Source organism: Dictyostelium discoideum, assembly GCF_000004695.1.
Source record: "Dictyostelium discoideum AX4 chromosome 5 chromosome, whole genome shotgun sequence".
Lineage (NCBI taxonomy): Eukaryota > Evosea > Eumycetozoa > Dictyosteliales > Dictyosteliaceae > Dictyostelium > Dictyostelium discoideum.
In genome coordinates, this window is record NC_007091.3 from 2,093,308 (window position 1) to 2,112,800 (window position 19,493).

At 20.7% G+C, this 19,493-nt stretch overlaps 9 protein-coding genes across 9 annotated transcripts; 5 read left to right on the forward strand and 4 right to left on the reverse strand.

The window, feature by feature from the left end:
* Nucleotides 1-347: 347 nt before the first annotated feature.
* DDB_G0288897 (hypothetical protein) lies at nucleotides 348-1,397 on the reverse strand (the record flags this gene model as incomplete). The annotated part of the gene is made up of 1 exon (XM_631382.1): nucleotides 348-1,397. The coding sequence occupies one exon, from the start codon at nucleotides 1,395-1,397 to the stop codon at nucleotides 348-350; it is 1,050 nt and encodes a 349-aa protein (XP_636474.1).
* A 153-nt stretch (nucleotides 1,398-1,550) lies between these two features.
* Nucleotides 1,551-3,343, forward strand: pigM (DXD motif-containing protein; the record flags this gene model as incomplete). Its single annotated transcript, XM_631383.1, has 5 exons — nucleotides 1,551-1,698; nucleotides 1,799-1,910; nucleotides 2,102-2,383; nucleotides 2,466-2,687; nucleotides 2,779-3,343. The coding sequence occupies 5 exons, from the start codon at nucleotides 1,551-1,553 to the stop codon at nucleotides 3,341-3,343; spliced, it is 1,329 nt and encodes a 442-aa protein (XP_636475.1).
* Nucleotides 3,344-3,439: 96 nt separating this feature from the next.
* On the reverse strand, nucleotides 3,440-7,143 carry DDB_G0288955 (hypothetical protein; the record flags this gene model as incomplete). The annotated part of the gene is made up of 3 exons (XM_631384.1): nucleotides 3,440-6,174; nucleotides 6,267-6,852; nucleotides 7,003-7,143. The coding sequence occupies 3 exons, from the start codon at nucleotides 7,141-7,143 to the stop codon at nucleotides 3,440-3,442; spliced, it is 3,462 nt and encodes a 1,153-aa protein (XP_636476.1).
* Nucleotides 7,144-8,144: 1,001 nt separating this feature from the next.
* Nucleotides 8,145-9,978, reverse strand: DDB_G0288949 (hypothetical protein; the record flags this gene model as incomplete). Its single annotated transcript, XM_631385.1, has 5 exons — nucleotides 8,145-8,227; nucleotides 8,366-8,369; nucleotides 8,409-8,705; nucleotides 8,889-9,793; nucleotides 9,876-9,978. 5 exons carry the CDS (start codon nucleotides 9,976-9,978, stop codon nucleotides 8,145-8,147), a joined length of 1,392 nt encoding a protein of 463 aa, XP_636477.1.
* A 209-nt stretch (nucleotides 9,979-10,187) lies between these two features.
* Nucleotides 10,188-11,750, forward strand: DDB_G0288901 (hypothetical protein; the record flags this gene model as incomplete). Its single annotated transcript, XM_631386.1, has 1 exon — nucleotides 10,188-11,750. The coding sequence occupies one exon, from the start codon at nucleotides 10,188-10,190 to the stop codon at nucleotides 11,748-11,750; it is 1,563 nt and encodes a 520-aa protein (XP_636478.1).
* Nucleotides 11,751-12,104: 354 nt separating this feature from the next.
* On the forward strand, nucleotides 12,105-12,509 carry DDB_G0288903 (hypothetical protein; the record flags this gene model as incomplete). Its single annotated transcript, XM_631387.1, has 2 exons — nucleotides 12,105-12,292; nucleotides 12,377-12,509. 2 exons carry the CDS (start codon nucleotides 12,105-12,107, stop codon nucleotides 12,507-12,509), a joined length of 321 nt encoding a protein of 106 aa, XP_636479.1.
* Nucleotides 12,510-12,758: 249 nt separating this feature from the next.
* DDB_G0288905 (hypothetical protein) lies at nucleotides 12,759-14,555 on the reverse strand (the record flags this gene model as incomplete). The annotated part of the gene is made up of 1 exon (XM_631388.1): nucleotides 12,759-14,555. One exon carries the CDS (start codon nucleotides 14,553-14,555, stop codon nucleotides 12,759-12,761), a length of 1,797 nt encoding a protein of 598 aa, XP_636480.1.
* Nucleotides 14,556-15,441: 886 nt separating this feature from the next.
* On the forward strand, nucleotides 15,442-16,506 carry smt1 (hypothetical protein; the record flags this gene model as incomplete). The annotated part of the gene is made up of 1 exon (XM_631389.1): nucleotides 15,442-16,506. The coding sequence occupies one exon, from the start codon at nucleotides 15,442-15,444 to the stop codon at nucleotides 16,504-16,506; it is 1,065 nt and encodes a 354-aa protein (XP_636481.1).
* A 224-nt stretch (nucleotides 16,507-16,730) lies between these two features.
* Nucleotides 16,731-18,591, forward strand: pus3 (tRNA pseudouridylate synthase; the record flags this gene model as incomplete). The annotated part of the gene is made up of 4 exons (XM_631390.1): nucleotides 16,731-17,134; nucleotides 17,239-17,608; nucleotides 17,788-18,145; nucleotides 18,248-18,591. 4 exons carry the CDS (start codon nucleotides 16,731-16,733, stop codon nucleotides 18,589-18,591), a joined length of 1,476 nt encoding a protein of 491 aa, XP_636482.1.
* Nucleotides 18,592-19,493: the final 902 nt, after the last annotated feature.

The following is a 19,493-nucleotide window of genomic DNA, read 5'->3' on the forward strand; positions in this document are numbered from 1 at the left end:
TTTTTTTATAAATTAATAGTTATTCTATTTACTATTATTTTATTATTGTTATTATTATTACTATTACAATATTATTTATTTGTTTTTTTTTATTTTTTTTTTATTGTTATGTGGTTATAAGAATGTGAAAAGGTTATAAAAATTTAAATTAAAAAAAAAATTAAAAAAAATTAAAAAAAAAAAAAATTAAAAAAAATTAAATAAAAAAAAAAAAAAAAAATATTAATTCAAAAAAAATAAAATTAAAATAAAAAATAAAAAACAATATCTGAAATCTAAAACTGACATCGCCATCTGAAACTCACTTTTTTCTTTTTTCTTGAAAATATTTTTTTTTTATTATTTTATTACTTGAGGAGTCCTCCAATATTTGACAGGAAATCCTTTAAATTATCTTCTTTATTTTGAATATTTTTACTTCCTGCTTGGGTGATTTTAACTTTTTTACTGTTATTATTATTATTATTATTATTATTATTATTATTATTATTATTATTATTATTATTATTATTATTATTATTATTTGATTTAGAGGGAGTTGTAGATTTATTATTATTATTATTTTTATTATTGGAAATTGAATTATTATTATTATTGGAAATTGAATTATTATTTTTATTTTTGGAAATTGAATTATTTTTATTGGAAATTGAATTATTTTCTTCATTTAAATTTTTCATATTATTTTGTCCATTAATAGAATTGTTTTTTATATTATTTAAATTGTTTATATTACTATTATTATTATTATTTATTATTATTTCTTTTTCTTTTTTTATAAATTGTTTTCTTGAATTTCTTTTTGATAATGGTTCACCTTTAATTGGGTTTAATTTACAACATTGTAAACAAAATTGAATTAAAGCATTTGTGGGTTTCTTTGATTGATTTTGTTTTAATGAAGATTGTTGTTTAAGTTTTGAAGAGAGTGAATTAATTTCTAAATTTGTTGTAGAGATTAATGATTTTGATCTAATTGATAGGTCTGAACGTTTTACGATTCTAACTCTACAATTTACACCTGGTATTAAGAAAGTACCACAATTTTTACAATTTCTAGTTTCAATTTGATCTGGTACACCATTCATTTCAGCAATATTTGCAATCTCTCTAAATTTATACATATAATAACCACCTAATGATGGATTAATTGGTTGAGAACAATGTGATAATGACCAAAGATAATTTAAATTCTTTTCTTCAATTAATTCATCTTCTTCAACTTCTTTACTAACACTATTTACAAATTTTAATTTTTTACCACCATCTTTGACTTCAACTGCTTCTTGAAATATATTTTCATTATCATATAATTTTCTTTTTAATGAATTATTTTTATTATTGTTATAGTTATTATTATTTTGCATTATTACATTGTGGTTGTTGCTGTTATTCATTGTAAAAAAATTTTTACGACTATGTTTTTAATTTTTTTTTTTTTTTTAATTTTTTTTTTTTTTTTCGCCAATGGGGTTTTTATTTTTATTTTTTTTCAATTTTTAATTTTTTAATTTTAATTAATTTCAAGTCATCAATACCATAGACACACAATGACAAGAGTTAAGACAGTGATGACTAATGAAAACAATAAATATGATTTCATATTTAAAGGGATTAATTTAACAAAATCAATATTTATAGTTGGTTTAGTAATTAGATTAGTTTTAATTGTTTTCGCTGAATGGCAAGATGCAAATAGTAAGATATTTACCTTTAAGAAAATTAGATTCTTATCAATAAATAATAATAATTTAAAATTTTATTAATTTTTTTATTTTTTTTTTTTCAAAAATTAAAGTGTTAGTAAAATATACAGATATTGATTATGTAGTATATACAGATGCATCAAGAGCTGTTGTAAATGGTTTATCACCATATGATAGATCAACATATAGATATACACCATTATTGTAGGTTTTCAAATTATAATAGTAATAGGCAACAACAACAACAACAACAACCACAACAACAACAACAACAATAATAATAATAATAATAATAATAATAATAATAATAATAATAATAATAATAATAATAATAATAATTATCATAAATTTAGATTATTAATATTGAAAAATTATGATTTATTATTTTTTTATAGGGCTTATTTATTAGTTCCAAATATTTTAATTCATCCAGCATTTGGTAAATTATTATTTGTAATTTGTGATATGATCATTGCATATCTTTTAAAAGGTATTCTTTTAGAAAGATTTCCAAAGATCACATCAAGAACATTATTGATTTGTTTAGCATCATGGTTATTAAATCCATTCTCAATCAATGTATCAACAAGAGGTAATGCTGAATCTGTTATTGGTGCAATGGTTTTAGCATCTTTTTATTTCTTAACAAAAAAGAATTTAACTTTAGCTTCAATTTTGTATGTATACCAAACCACTACCTCCTCCTCCTTTTAATTTATTTTTCATATATATAATACTAATGATAGTTTTTAAAAATAGTTATGGACTTTCAGTACATTTTAAAATTTATCCAATCATTTATTCAATTCCAATGTATTTATACATTGATGAAAACTTTTTCTCAAGAAAACCATCAGAATATACATCACTCAATAATAACTTTAAAAATATTTTCAAAAACTTTTTTAATAAGAATAGATTAAAATTTTTCTTAATTTCTGCATTTACATTTATTTCATTAACTTTTATAATGTATTTAATGTATGTATTATATTATAAACAACAATAATAATAATATTTGATAGTTATATTAATATATATTTTATTTATTTATTTATTTATTTAATTTTAGATATGGTTATATATTTTTATTTGAAACTTATTTATATCATGTAATTAGGGCAGATAATAGACATAATTTTTCAGTTTATTTTTATCAAATTTATTTGAATACGCCAATTGTTGAAACAGTAGGTGATTTAGTTGGTAAGGTTAATGGAAGTAATATGATTGTTGCATTGGCATCATTTTTACCACAAGTTATATTATTATTAGCAATTACATTGGTTTATTTCAATGATTTAGAATTTTGTTTATTATTAGAGACAATTACATTTGTGGCTTTCAATAAAGTTTGTACCGTTCAATATTTCATTTGGTATTATTCAATCTTACCATTAGTTATACCAAGTAGTAGTTTAGGATTAGTTCAATACATTATTCTATTTGCAGTTTGGATGGGTTCACAAGGTTTATGGTTTTATTCTGCTTTTAATTTAGAATTTTTAGGTTTACAAACTTTTTGGAATATTTGGGTAGCTGGTTTATTATTTTTCATTGCAAATATTTATATTTTAGTAAAATTAATTTTAAATCATAATCCAATTAAAGTTAATCAATATTTAAAATCAAAATAAAATTAAATTAATAATAATAATAAAAATATTTTTTTAAAAAATTTGAATAAATAAATTGTTTTTTATTTTTTTTTTTAATTTGTTTTATTATTATTATTATTGTGGTGTTATAGTTGGTGGTGATGGTGTTGAAATTGATTCAATTATTGTTGTTGTTATTGGTGGTGGTGGTGGTATTATTGTTGATTCAAAATCAGTTGACTGTTTTTGGTTATTTAATTTTTTTAAATTCTTTTTTCTAATAATATACCAAGATAAAGAGATAGCGGTAAATAATGCTAATAGACCAACTAAAAATCCAACAGCTGAAAGTATTAATTTATTATTATTTGTTGGTTCAGGTGGTACAACACAAGTTAAATTTGTATTTATATATGGTTGATCATTTGAAATGATTTTATAATCAGTTGGATTGAATGAAATTGATTGATTAAAGTATGGAATTCTTAAAATTACATTCACTGTGCTATTTCCATGAGTTACTGATTTCTTTAAAATTTTAATTGTTCTAATATTATTATCAATTTTAATCTTATTAATAAATTGAACATATAATGAAACATAATCATTTGTAGTTAAATACCAAATAATTTCGGTTGAATTTAATTTTTTTGAATTTAAATAATTATAATTATTATTATTATTATTATTATTATTATTATTATTATTATTATTATTATTATTATTATTTGAATTTGTATTTGAATTGTTATTGTTATTATTATCTTTTTCAAAAACCCAAGGAGTTTGACTAAATCTAGTGAATGAAGTTGTACGACATAATGGTCTTGATTTATCTTTAATAATATTTGTACTTTCCATAACAATATCTAAGTAATTTGTACGTTCTTGGAATGGCCAGTCATTAATATTTATTAATAATCTTATACTACCATATTCTAATGGTAAATATTTTGAATTATAATTTTTAAAATTTTCATTATTGCTTTGATTTCTCAATGACAATGGTTCAACAAATACTAAGGTAATCTTTGCATAATTGAATAAGATACTAGTATAGTTTTTAATTATACCGAAATCCGGATCAATAATAGTTTCACCGACTTTCCAATCAGCTTGAATTGATAAATCTACCTTTTCAACTATTTCACCATCAAATGTATATTCAATTAAATTCTTTATACCAAATAAGAAGATTGTACCATTATCAGTTTTAATTTTTTGTAATGGATCATTTGTATTGAAATCTTGAATTAATGGTTTCTTTGGCTCACTTGATACATTATCATTGGGAGAGTTTAATAAAACTGGAACATTACAATTTGGACCTGACCAACCTTGATTACAAACACATTGACCAAATTGACATTGACCATGATTTGAACAAGTTGTTAATGCATCACAATTATAGTATTTATCATCTAAATCATAATAAAAAAATATTAAATCTTTTGATGTTAAATTATTTACTGTAACCCAAATTAATTTTTCAATATCAATTTCATCAATATCAATCATATCGTTTGAATTTGTTGTTGTTGTTGTTGAAGAAGAAGAAGAAGATGATGATGATGATGATATTGAACTGTTATTATTATTATTATTATTAATTACAGATGGCGGTAATAAACATTTAATTGTTGTATCAAATTTTAATAATTGTAAATTTAAACATTGAATTGGTTTTTTATCTTGTTTATCTTTTAATATTACTGAAATTAGTGATGTATCATTACCAAAGTTATTACCATATATTGTGATATAACCACCCATTTTAAAACCAACGGTTGTATAATTTTCAATGAATGGTTCTTGATATTGAAATACTAGTGAATCTGTTGACAATTCGTCATTAACAATTAATGAAAGAGGTAAATTTGAACCTGATCCTCTTTCAATATCAATTGAAAATATATTTCTTTTAATTGATTTAATTGGTACGATTTTATTATTAATTGATATGATTACACTATCGGATTGAGTGAAATTCTTATAATAGTTTACATTCAATTTAATAATTCCACCCAAAGTTGGAGATTTTTCAATTGATTTTATAAATGGTATTGATAATTTATCAACAATCTTTTTAATACTATTATCATATAATTGAATAGATAATGATAAACCATTATAATTTATTCCACTTTCTAAAATACAACTAATCATACTATTACCATTGGTTTGGTTAAATTCCATTGTCATATTATTACATTTCAAATAGTCACTACCACTACCACTACCACCACCACCAACTACTACTGATTTAAATATATTTGTAAAATCTAAATTTGAGGTTTCAACTCTCATTGATAATAATCCTTTAATTGTTGAACTTAATTTTATATTTGAAAATGTTGGGGATTTAATACAACTATCATTATAATAAATATAATCAATTTCACATTTACATCTATAAGATCCATATAAATTCTCACAAATACTATTAAGTGGACATTGTATTGATGTTGTTGTTGCATCTTCTGTTGGTGGCTTCATTAATAAACATTCATCTATATCAACACAATTTGAATTTAAATATTTAAAACCATCTTTACAATCACAAGCACCTGTTTCTTTATTACAAATAAAAGTTTCATTTTGTTGATTTATTGATGTACTAGTAATATTTAAACATGTTGCTGAATTCACTGATTGATATTTCATAAAACCTTGATTACAGTTACATTTAAATGAACCAATTGAATTAACACATGTTGAGAATTTTGAATCACATGGTTTCTTTGTTAAACATTCATTCTCGTCAATACAAATACCAGTATTATTATCAATAAAACCTTCTTTACATTTACAAATATTATTTGAACAAAAATTATTTGGTAATTCTGAACAATCATTATCAATTTCACATGCTATAAAAAATTAAATTAAAATTAGATTATGCATGTATATTTTTTTTTTTTTTTTTTCCTTTTTTTTTTAAAAATAAATAAATTATAATTACATTTTAAATTACAATTTTCACCATTCCAATTTGAATGACATTCGCATTTTGAATTAATACAATCACCATGTTGACAAATTATTGAACAAGTATCAGGAAATGTAATTTTTGAACCTAAATCAATCGATTGATCATATATTTCAGTTGATGGACATTTACTATTTGGTGTTAATGATAATATATTGGTGAAATCTTCTAGATCATGTTCTGGACACATATAATTATACAATTTTGAAATTGGTGGATAATAATAATCATATGAAATATATTGACATGGTGATTGATTTTCTAAATAGAAATATTCATATTTTATAATATCATTATCACATAAGTACCTTTTTTGAGTTTCAAATAAATCAATAGTTTGTGTTTTAAAAATTGATAAATATTTCATATCACCACCATTAATTATTAGATTCTTACATGTTTCTTCATCACTCTCTGGATATCTTGGTAAAAAATTTAAAAATGTACTTTGATCACCTTCATTTATTTTTGGAAATGTAATATTTGAAAAATCTTCAATTGGATTCTTTAAAACACTTAAAATTGATTTTTTGTTTGTTGATGTATTTTTAAAATTACACTTAAAAAAAAAAGGTGAAAAAAAAAAAAGGTAAAAAAAAAAGGTAAAAAAATAAAAAAATTAATGAGTTGTTTCTTTTTTTTTTACCACACCGATTTAATTTTTTGAATCTTTTTTTTTTAAAAAAAAAATAAAAATAAAAAAACATACATAAATAATTTTTAATGATGAAAGCCCTTTTTCGGTACTAGTACAATTACCATCATTTTTATAATAATTTAATGGACATATTGCGATAATGTTTTTTATATAAAATATAAAAATAAATATTATTATAATGCACCTAAACATTTTTTTAAAGAATTTTTTTTTTTTTTTAAATCTTTGCCTATATAAATTAAATTGAGTTTAATTTATAATTTTTTTTTCAAATGTACAAACATGTATTTGTATGTTCTAATTTCCTTTTATATTTTTAAAATAAATAAATATAATAATTTTAAATGTTTAATTATTTTTTTTTTTTTTTTTTTTTTTTTTTTTTATTTTTTTATTTTATTATCTGATTTTAAAAATAATAATAATAATTATTATTATTATTATTTTTTTAAAAAAAAATACTTTTTTATTATAATAATTTAAAAAAATAAAAATAAAAATAAAAATAATAATAATAATTTAAAAAATATAATTTTAAAACAAAAAAAAAAAAGGAAAATGGGTTAGTGTTTAAGAGTGAAAGTTTTGGAATGTGTGGGGTAGATAGTATTTGTGCAATTGTATTTTTTTTTGTTTCCTTAAAATACAAAGTTACTTGCAATATGAACAAAAAAAAAGAATTTAATTACAATTTAAATTTAAATAATTTTATTTATGTGGGAAAGTTAAGTATTATAAATTTAAAAAACTACTACTTACTAAAAAATATAATCAATCTTTTAGATGGAAAAAAAAAAAAAAATTAAAATAAAAAATAAAAAATAACCCCTCTTTCAGTATTCCATATATGGAATTGTATTAAAAACAGTTTCTTCTTATAATAACAAGATTAAATAAAGATAAATCAATAGTAATGAAAAAAAAAATAAAAAAAAAATAAAAATAATACTAAAAATATAAAATAATAAAAAAAAAAAAAAAGGTAAATACTTTTTATTTATTAACTATTGTACAAATATATATACAAACGTAAATATATTTATTAACCATATAAACATATTTATATTTAATGATATTTTTGAGATAATATACGTTTATGTTTTTGTTAATTGTGGGGGAGAGAGTGAGAGAGAGTGAGAGAGAGAAAATGGAGATGATTGATTCTATATTTACAATAATGACAATTTAATTTACTATTCATCGGGATCAGTTTCTTCATTAACACTAACACCAAATAACTCTACAGACTTTTCTAAAATCATATCTACATTCAAATCTTTAATCTAGATTATAATAAAAATAAAAATGATAGAACCCAATGAAAGGTTAATAAAAAATAATTTAGTATTATTATTATTATTATTATTATTTTAATAATAAATATAAATTATTGTTATTTTTTTTTTTAAACAACCTTTCTATAATAAAAAAATAATAATAAAAATAATATAACTTACATTCAATAAATAATTTAAAATGTCGGTTTTATTTGTTTTATCCAAAATTAAAGGTTTTTTTGATTGAAGTATCGCTAAAGAAATATAAGCCATGTAATCCAAAGAAACACCAATAATTCTATCCCATATTCTATCCATTGAATTTGTTGGGAAACAACATGTAAAAAAGCTCTTAAACCAAACTGTACTAAACATGTCAACATGTATTTTATGATGTTTAAAATGAAAACTTAATCCCCTATCATGAATTTCTAATAATCTAGTTAAACTATTAATTTGATGACAAAGTCCTATATCCTAAAAATAATAAATAAAATAATAAAAATAATTAATAAAATAAAATAAAATAAAATAAAATATATATAATACAGTGAGTGATTAATTGTTATATTAAAATTTAGTGTGAGAAAGTAAAAAAAAAAAATATATATATATATATATTTATAAATAATAAATAAATAATAAATAATAATAATTTACCTTATGACCATATTGTTTTAAAGGTAAATTTAAAAAATTATTTAAACACCAATATGCATCAACTTCAGATTCACAAACGTAACAAAAAACCTCTGCCATTGATCTTAATGTTTCATCAACTTGAAATTCTTGTAAATTTGATTTATTATTATTATTTACATTCATTTGGGTTGTATATCTTTTTATTAAATCATCTAAATCATGTTTACTAATACCACTATTATGATTAAAATTATTATTATTATTATTATTATTATTTTTATTATTATTATTATTATTCTTATTATCGTTACTATTCGCTTTTTGAAGATCAAATATAGAAAATGATAAATCCATTTGAGGTTTCTTTTGAAATGATGTTGAGTTTTGATTATGTTGATTATGTTGATTATTGTGATGGGTATTATTATGTTGATAGTGATTATTGCTATTATTATTATTATTATGATTACTAATTTGATTATTAGTATTATTATTAGTATTAGTATTATGGTTTTGATTATTATTTTGGTTATTTTGTATATTATTATTTGCTTGATTAAGATTAGCAGCAGTTGCAATATAATATAATGAATTTTGATAATTAAAGTATTGTTCTTTTGTAGTGTATATAATTGTTAAACCAGTTGAAGCTAATTGTATTGCATTTTTAATAACTTGTTCATCAGTACTTTGAGAGTTTTCTTTCCAACTTGAATAAAATGAATTCAATGGTACTGTTAAATTTCTTTTTACACTTAAAACTGCATCTTTAATATCCTCATATTCAATCGTACGTTGTTCTAATACTAAATCCCATGATTCTTGATATGATGATGTTACTCCTAATAATATCCTCCAAACCTTTGATCTATATTGATTTGGTATATCAAATAAATTACAAATTTTCTTTAATTTACCTAAATCTATTAAAAACAATATTAATATAATCCATAGGGGTGGGTGTATGTGTGTGTAGTGTAATTAATATAAACATGAAAAATTTACCTATTACTCTATGTTCAAAAATTGCTTCTAATGATGTTTTTAATTGAGATCCACCTTTAAATCCTAATGCATTTAAATAAGCTGTTCTAAAATCTCTTCTCATATTAAAATATTTAAAAATTGTGTCAACATATATAAAAACACAGAGAAAAAAAATAAAAAAAAATAAAAACTAATTGGCAAATAAAATAAAAAAAAAATAAAAAATACTGAAAAAAAAAGATTTTTTTTAAAAAAAAAAAAAAAAAAAAATAAAAAAAAAAAACTATTAAAGCAAAATTCTTCATAATAAAAATAAAAATAAAAATAAAAATGAATAATGACAAATTATTTTTTAAAATTTGGAGAAATCAATATTTAAGATTTATAATTACTAAATTTAGAATATTATATGAAAAGAATAAAAAAGTGAAATTCCTAGATTATAGAGATTTTAAAAGATATAAAGAAAAGGAATTCGTTTTAGAAATTGATTACCAAGGTAATCAATTATTAAAGGATGGTGATTTAAGCGAGTATCCAATGGTTAGGATTATAAATTTAAAGGATGGAATTTTTAATAATGTTTCATCAAGTATCTTTGAAAATACATTAATTGAAAAAATTAAATTTCCACCATATAGATATAATGCTCCTCCACTATTAACCGATATCAATAAATTACCAAATACTGTGAATTCAATTAAACAATTCCCATATGATTTAAAAATACCAATACCAAAATCAATTAAAAAAATTACAATTTCAAGTAATTATTATTTTATAAGAGATTTCTCTTTAGTAAATTATTTAAAATTTTCAGAGAATGAAAATATTACCAATTTAAAAATAATTCCAACGTGGAGGGCAAATAGTGATTCAATTTTAATTCAAAATTTATTTCCAAAGAATCTTAAAACTTTGGATTTAGGTAGTTATAGTCAAATTTTAAATGAAAATGTTTTACCAACTTCATTAGAGAAATTAGTATTCTCAAGTGGTTATTCAATGACATTTTACTCTAATAAGCTATTATCATTAATTAATTTAACTCATTTATCACTTTCACATCAAAATGTTTTACTTGAACCAAATTCAATACCACCTAATGTCACTTTTCTTTCAATTGCAAATCTTGGTAACCCAGTAGTTGATAATTCAATAATACCAAGAAATTTAAAAACTTTAATAATCAACCCAGCTTTTAGACCTGACTATAAAGGTGTTTCAATCTTATATGATACATTTCCAAATTCATTAACAGAGTTAAAATGTGAAGGTTTTAAATTAGCTTCAATACCAAAAATATTTAAAAATGATGATAATTGCTTTTTTCCAAAATCAATTAAATCATTATCAATTGGTTCAAATTTTAGTGATGGTTTTAAACCTGGTTTTTTTTTTCCTTTAAAACCACCAGCATCATCATCATCATCATCATTATGTAATATTACATCAATTACATTTGGATATTATTTCAATGAAATTATATTACCAAATATTTTACCTAAATCATTAACATTTTTAAAATTTGGTACAAACTATAATCAACCTTTTTTAAAAGATTCAATTCCACCAGGTTGTGAATTAAAGGAATTAATATTTGGTGATTATTTTAATCGATTAGTTGATCATACAACAATTCCAATTAAAAGTTTACAAGTTTTAAGATTTGGTTCAAATTTTAAAGTCCCATTAGAATCAATTGGTTTTAATAAATTTGAATCTTTGAAAACCTTTGAATTGGACTCTAAAAAATATCCATATCATATTGATTTAAAATCACTTGAATTTCCAAAATCATTTGAAACTTTAATTTTAAATAGAATTTTTAAATTTAGTTCTAATATTATTTTAAATCAAGATTGTATTAAAAATATAATTTATAAAAAATAAATAAATAAAAATTAAAAAATTATAAAAGAAAAGGTGAAAGATCATAGTCTGATCAAAAAATAAATAAATAAATAAATAAATAAATAGTAAAAATTAACAAAGTCTAAAAATAAATAATTATTTATTATTTTTTTTTTTTTTATTATTATAAATTTTATTTTAAAAAAAGATTTGTTTTTTAATTTTTTACCAAAGCACCAGTAATTGTTTTGATCGCGTCAAAAAAAAAAAAATTAAAAAATTAAAAATAAAAAATAAAATAAAAAATAAAAAAAAAAATTAAAAAAAAAAAAAATGAAAAAATTTATGATTCGTTTATTTACATTTAATATATCACACCAAGCACAATAAATAATGCAATTCGCTCATAACTCAAGTATTCAGAAACCAACACCACCAGATAAGGGAAGTTTTCCTCTTGATCATGATAGTGAATGTTCTAAACCAATGTTGGCATATGTAAATTGTTTAAGTGAAAATAATGGTTTATCAAGATTTTGTATGGAATTTTCAAAAGAATATTTAAAATGTAGAATGGATAAGTATGTATTATATATTATCTACATATATAATTTTTAAAAAAATGATCAAACATTTTCTAATATCATAAAAATAAAAATAAAAAGTAATTTAATGGCAAAAGAAGATATGGATAATTTTGGATTTGAAGAAGTTAAAAAAGCAAAAATTGTACCAGCACCACATTACAATCCAAATGAACCAATTGTAGCAGGTTTATCAAGAAGAAAAAGAGATTAAAAATAGTGATAATAAATACACCCCGTATTTTTCATACCTAAAAAAAAGAAAAAAAAAAAAAAAAAAAAAAAGTTGACAAGCCGATTACACAATTTTTTTTTTTTTTTTTTTTTTTTTTTTAGTATGAAAACCAACTTCCAACTTTCAACGCTTTTAAAACCCAAAAATACAGGGTGAATAAAAAAAAATAAAAATAATATATTGTAAATAAAGAATAATAATAATAATAATTTAGATTAAAACTTTTATTTATTTACAATTTGTTCTTATTATTAAATTATTAATTGTTAAATTATCAATTTCAATTATTGACATTGGTTTACCCCATGGATCACCCAATATTAAATCAATATTTGTTAAATTTTCATTAATATCTATTGACTGAATTGGGGAATCTGGAAATAAATCACAATAAACTTTTAAATGTACAATTGATTTTGGTAATGATCTAAATAATAGTGTGAATGAATCTTCATATTCTTCATTTAATAATGTTAATTCTAAATTTTTTAAACTTGGACAATCAATTAATTTTAAAATCTCTAATTTATAATCACCTTTAATAACTAAACTTTTAAATTTATTATTAATTGGTAAATTATTTAAATCAATTTCATTTAATAAATTATTAATTGTATAATTTTCAATGTTATTATTATCATTATCTTCATATGAATCATTATCATCATTATCATTATCATTTACAATTAAAAAACCATTTAATTGTTTTAAATTTTTAAAATGATTTTTTAATAATTTTTTTGAAATTGGATAAAATTGATTTTGATTATTATTTTTTAAAATTTCCAATGATGATGGTAATAATGATAGATTGAATGATGATGAATCCATTAGATTTGGATTAAAATATAATTCTTTTAAATTTGGTAATTTTGAAGGTACTTTGATTTGAATACCTAAATCTAATATTTTAATAGTATCTGGTAAATCATTTGATAATAATTTTGAATTAAAAAATCTTGTTGAAAGGAATTCTCTACTAAAAAATATCAATTTTTCAATTGTTTGAGGAATTTTACCATTAATACCATTTGAAATTTCATTAATAATTGTTAACTCTTTTATTGATTTTGGCCAAATTGTTGGTAAATTTTCAATTTTACTTGCAATTATTAATTTATTAATTTCATTTAAATTTTCAATATTAATTTCATTTTCTTCTTCATCTTCATCTTCTTTATTATTATTATTTTCCAAATCTTTAAAATATGAAAATATATTTTTTGATTTTATTAATTCTGTACCAATATAAATTAAAGAATTTGAATTTATATTTTTAAATAAATTTATATTTTTATGAATATTATCTAAATGATACCAAGGTAAATGAATCAATTCTAATGAGTTTGGGATTGGACCATTAATTGTACCATTATAATTTGAACCTAATATTAAAGTTTTTAAACCCATTGGTAAATTATAATTAAATTCTAAATATTTATTCCATTTACTACCAAATTGAATATGTAAAAGTGTTGATGGTAAAACGAATGGTTTTATCTCTTGATCAAATGAATAACAAAATTTTAAATATTTTATAGTTGGTACAATAAACCCAATTGGTATAACTTGATTAAATCTACCACCAAATACTAATCTAACAACTGATTTTGGAATTATTAATTTCGATTTATTATTACCACTATTTGTTGGTAATTTATCCATTATAGTTAAATTATTAATTGTATCTGGTAATGATTGATCACCATCATCATTATTATTTGAATATTCTCTTAATGTTAATCTTGTTATGTATGGTGGCAATATCTTTTTTAAAGGATAATTAAATTCACCAACTAATGCAATCACTGTAATATAAGACCAATATGGATAATTCAAAAGAGAATCTTGTTCAAAATAAATATATTTTGTTAAATAATAAACATTACCAAATAATCTAGCATGTTTCCAAATGTTTTTTAATAAATATTTATTTTTATAAACTTTCCAAAATAATTTTTCATTATTTTCATCATAATTATTATTATCAATAAAATGATTAATTTTTAATTTTTTATTTAACATTTTAATTATTTTTTCATTTTTTTTTTTAAATTTTAAATTTTGATTAAAAAAAAAAAAAGAAAAAAAAAAAAAATCTATTTTAAAAAATTCATCAAAAGAGATGAATAAAGAAAAAAAAAAAAAAATAATAACCTATTTTTAAAAATTCATCAAAAGAGATATAAAAAAAAAAAAAAATAATTAAAAATAAAAAAAAATGTAGAGGAGATATAAAAAAAAAAAAAAAAAAAAAAAAATGGTTCTACCAATGCCCAAAAAGCAATGATATTTTCTATTGCCTAATTTTTCACTTTTTTTTATTTTTATTTTCTTTTATTTTTTTTTTTTTTAAAAAAGCAACTTCCCTTTATAAAAAGCCACATGATCACTTTTTTTTTTTTATTTTATTTTTTTTTTTTTTATTATTTTTTTTTTTTCACTCATAAAAAAAAATCAAAATCTATCTCGGCTTTTTTTTTTTTTTTTTTGGTGGGTTTTGTAATTAGGTGAATAGCGAGAGTTGATTTTCAGATATTTTACTTTTTAAATAAATAATTTTTTTGAATTAAATTTTTTTTTTTTTTTTTTTTTTTTTATTTTGAAGACGAGCGTAAAATTTTTTGTTTAAATTCAAAAAAAAATTTTTTTCATTTTTTTTTTTCTATCATTCTTAATACAGTCAATCAATTCGAAAGTTATAATCCAACATAACAAATAATTATTAAAATTACAATTAAATTTTATTTTCATAATAATCAATAAAAAAGATTTCGAGATAAATTTAATTTCAACCAATAATTATTTATATAATAAATTAAAACTTTTCAGCTAATAATCGATTAACCAATTAAAATAAAAAAAGAATAAATATCAATTTTTTTCTATAAAAAAAAAAAAAAACTCAAAAATGAATACTCAACAACGTGCTATGGAAGGTGATCTTTCCAGAATTGTTGCCATCTCTCGTAAAGAAAAAGATGCCGTCTCTCGTAACGATAAAGTCGATGATACTTTAAATGGTTACAAAGAACTCTTCAAAGGTAACGATGACAAAGCCATCCAAGCCCGTAAGAACAATTACACCCATATGGTCAACACTTTCTACGATTTAGCCACTGATTTCTATGAATTTGGTTGGGGTCAATCTTTCCATTTTGCCACTCGTCATAAGTATGAATCATTCGAAGCCTCAATTGCTCGTCACGAAATGTACATGGCCCATCAACTTGGTCTCTTCCCAGGTATGAAAGTCATCGATATCGGTTGTGGTGTTGGTGGTCCAATGAGAACCATTGCCCGTTTCTCTGGTGCCAACGTTGTCGGTCTCAACAACAACGAATACCAAATCCAACGTGGTAAACGTTTAAATGAAAGTGCTGGTCTCTCCCACTTATGTTCATTCATCAAAGCCGATTTCATGCACGTCCCAGTCGAAGATAACACCTACGATTGTGCCTACCAAATCGAAGCCACTTGTCACGCCCCAGATCTCGTTGGTCTCTACAAGGAAGTCTTCCGTATCGTTAAACCAGGCGGTTTATTCGGTGGTTATGAATGGATTATGACCAACAAATTCAACCCAGAAGACCCAGTTGAAGTCAACATCAAAAAACAAATTGAATTAGGTAATGGTCTCCCAGATCTTGTCAAACCAGCTGAAATCATCAATGCTGCCAAAGCTGCTGGTTTCGAAGTTATCACTGCTTTCGATGTTGCTGAAACCTCTGAACTCCCATGGTACTTACCATTATCAAGTGGTGTCTCTATCACTGGTTTCCTCCACACTGGTGTCGGTCGTTACTTAACTGGTAAATTCACTCAACTCTTGGAAATTGTCAAATTAGCTCCAGCTGGTTCATACAACACCAACGTTTGGTTACAAAATGCTGCTACCTTCTTAGTCCAAGGTGGTGAAAAACAAATTTTCTCCCCAATGTTCTTCTTATTATGTCGTAAACCAAGCACTGATTAAATAAAACTTTAATTCACCCATTTTTTTTTTAAAAAAAAATAAAAAATCTTTTTTTTAAATTATTTGTATTCATTTTTTTTATTTTTTATGGATTCCATTTTCATTAAATCTTTCATAAATTTAAAAATAAAAAAAAAGATTATTTTTGCATTATTTTTTTCTATTTTTTTCATTTCGTTTTTTAATTTTTTTTATTTTTTTTTTTATTTTTCTTTTAGTGAAGGATGGAAAAAGAAACAATTAACTCTTCCCCAAAAAAAACGACAACAACAACAACACAAAAATTAAATGATAAAGAATATTTATCAACATTATCAAAAGATGAATTAATAAATTTAATTGTTCAAGAGAATGAAAAGAAACAACAACAATCAAAAAATATTTTTAAAAATAATGGTGTAGAGAATACAGAAGGTAAAAAGAAAAAAAAAAATAGAAATAAACAATCAAATATTAATTTCGATAAATGTTATAAAAGACATGTTGCATTTAAATTATCATATGTTGGTTGGCCATTTTTTGGTTTTGCAGCACAAGATTGTTCTGAAGAAACAATTGAAAATTATTTAATTAAAGCATTTTTAAAAACAAGTTTAATACCAGATATTAAAACTGCAAATTATTTTAAGTATGCAAAATTTTTTTTTTTTTTTTTTAAAAAATAGATAAAATTTTATTAATATCTTTATTTGTGTGTGTGTGTTTTATTTTTATTTTTATTTTTATTTTTAGATCAGGTAGAACTGATAAAGGTGTATCAGCATATGGTCAAGTTATTTCACTTTATGTTAGATCAAATTTAAAAGAAGGTGAAGGTATAATTCCCCCAAAAGATCAATCAGGTGGGCCAATTTCAAATAGAACTAAATCAAATAAAACAGAATTAACAAAGAATAATGATAATGAGAAAGCTAGAAAAGGTAATAAAAAATCAATTGAAGATGATGAAGAATTACCATACATTAAAATGTTAAATGGTGTATTACCACCAGAAATTAGAATTTTGGCATGGGCACCTGTTCCATTTCATTTCAATGCTAGATTTAGTACATTATCAAGAACTTATAAATATTTCTTTAATCCAAATGGTTTAGATTTAAATGTAATATTTAATAATTATTATTATTAATTATTTATTTATTTTTTTTTTAAAAAAAAATAGATGGAATAATATTAATATTAGCATTTATTTTATTATTTTTATTATTATTATTATTATTATTATTATTATTATTATTATTATTATTATTATTATTATTATTATTATTATTATTATTTTAGTTAATGAAAGAAGCAAGTAAATTATATTTAGGTGAACATAATTATATAAACTTTTGTAAGATTGATGTAAATGTTAAATCATTTATGAGAGTTATATTACAATTTGATATTGAAAAAGTTGAAAATAGTGAATTATACGTTGCAACAATTAAAGGATTTGCATTCTTATGGCATCAAATACGTTGTATGATGGCAGTTTTATTTTTAATTGGTCAAAAGAAAGCAAATATATCATTAATCACTCAATTATTAGATACAAATAAAACTATTACAAAACCACCTTATGAAATGGCCTCTGAGGTACCTTTAGTATTATTTGATTGTGGTTATGATGACATTGATTTCATTTATGAATCTTGTAAGTAATTAAAAAAAAAAAAAAAAAAAAAAAAAAAAAAATAATAATAATAATTTTTTTTATTTTATTTATTAATATATTGAAATTTAAATATTTATATAGCTGTACAAGAAAAAACAGTAGAATCAATGTTTGGTGTATATAATGACTATTTAATTAAAACAGAAGTTAATAGATTAATTAGATCAACTTTAAAAAATACTGAACCAACAACTACTTCAAAAATTCCACAACCAATCACAAATATTACAAATCCAATAACATCACCAACATTATCGACAACATCAACATCAACATCAACATCAACAACAACAACTACAACTACAGAAACAAATGAAATAAATTCAATTAATATTGGAGAAAAAAGAAAACATTCAATTGCTGAATCAGAGAAAGAATTAGAGGAGGAAGGAAATGAACATAAACATAAACATAATAAAAACTAAATTGATTTCTAATTTCTAATTTTTTCAAAATTAAAATTAATGTATGATTATTCAATTTTTATTATTATTATTTTTATCTACTTATTCATTATAAAATATTTTTTGTTTATTTTAAAAAAAAAAAAAATTTATTTTTAAAACTTTCCACTCAAAAATAAATTTAATATAATATAAAATAAAAAAAAGACATATTTATATATTTATATTATATTATATATATATAAATATTGATTGTGGCAGTTATTTTTAATTATTTTTATGTAAACTTTTTTTGATATTTCAAGATTTTATATATAGGGTATATTAAGTAACCTTTTTTAAATATTAATTTTGAAATTACACAAAATAAATAATTCATTGAGGAAAAACAGTATTAGTGTGTGTTTAGTGGTTAAATTTGTAAACCAAAATAGTTTTGGGTGTGTTACATAAATCATCCCAAAAAAAAAAAAAAAAATTAAAAAAATTATTATTTTATTTAATTGGAAGAAGAGTATGATACAAATAATAAAAACAATAATAATGGTAAAAAAATCTTTTTATATAAAGGGGTTGTGTCAGTTTCCCAAAAAACATGAAAAATTCGAAAAATTAAAATAATAGATCAAATTACAACTTTTTTTAAATAAAAAAAAAAAAAAAAATTAAGAAATAATAATAAAATAAAGAAAATAATAATCGTGGGCATTAATAATAATAATTTATAATAAAAAAAATTATAATTCCTTATCAACATATTTTATTATTTAAATATTTTTTTATTATAATTTTATTTTTTTATTTAATTTTAATTTTTTTATTTTATTTTATTTTTAAATGTATAAATAAAATTTAAATATAAACTATTATAATTTTTTATTTTTTAATACACTTTTAAATTTAGATTAAAAAAGAGTTTTTTT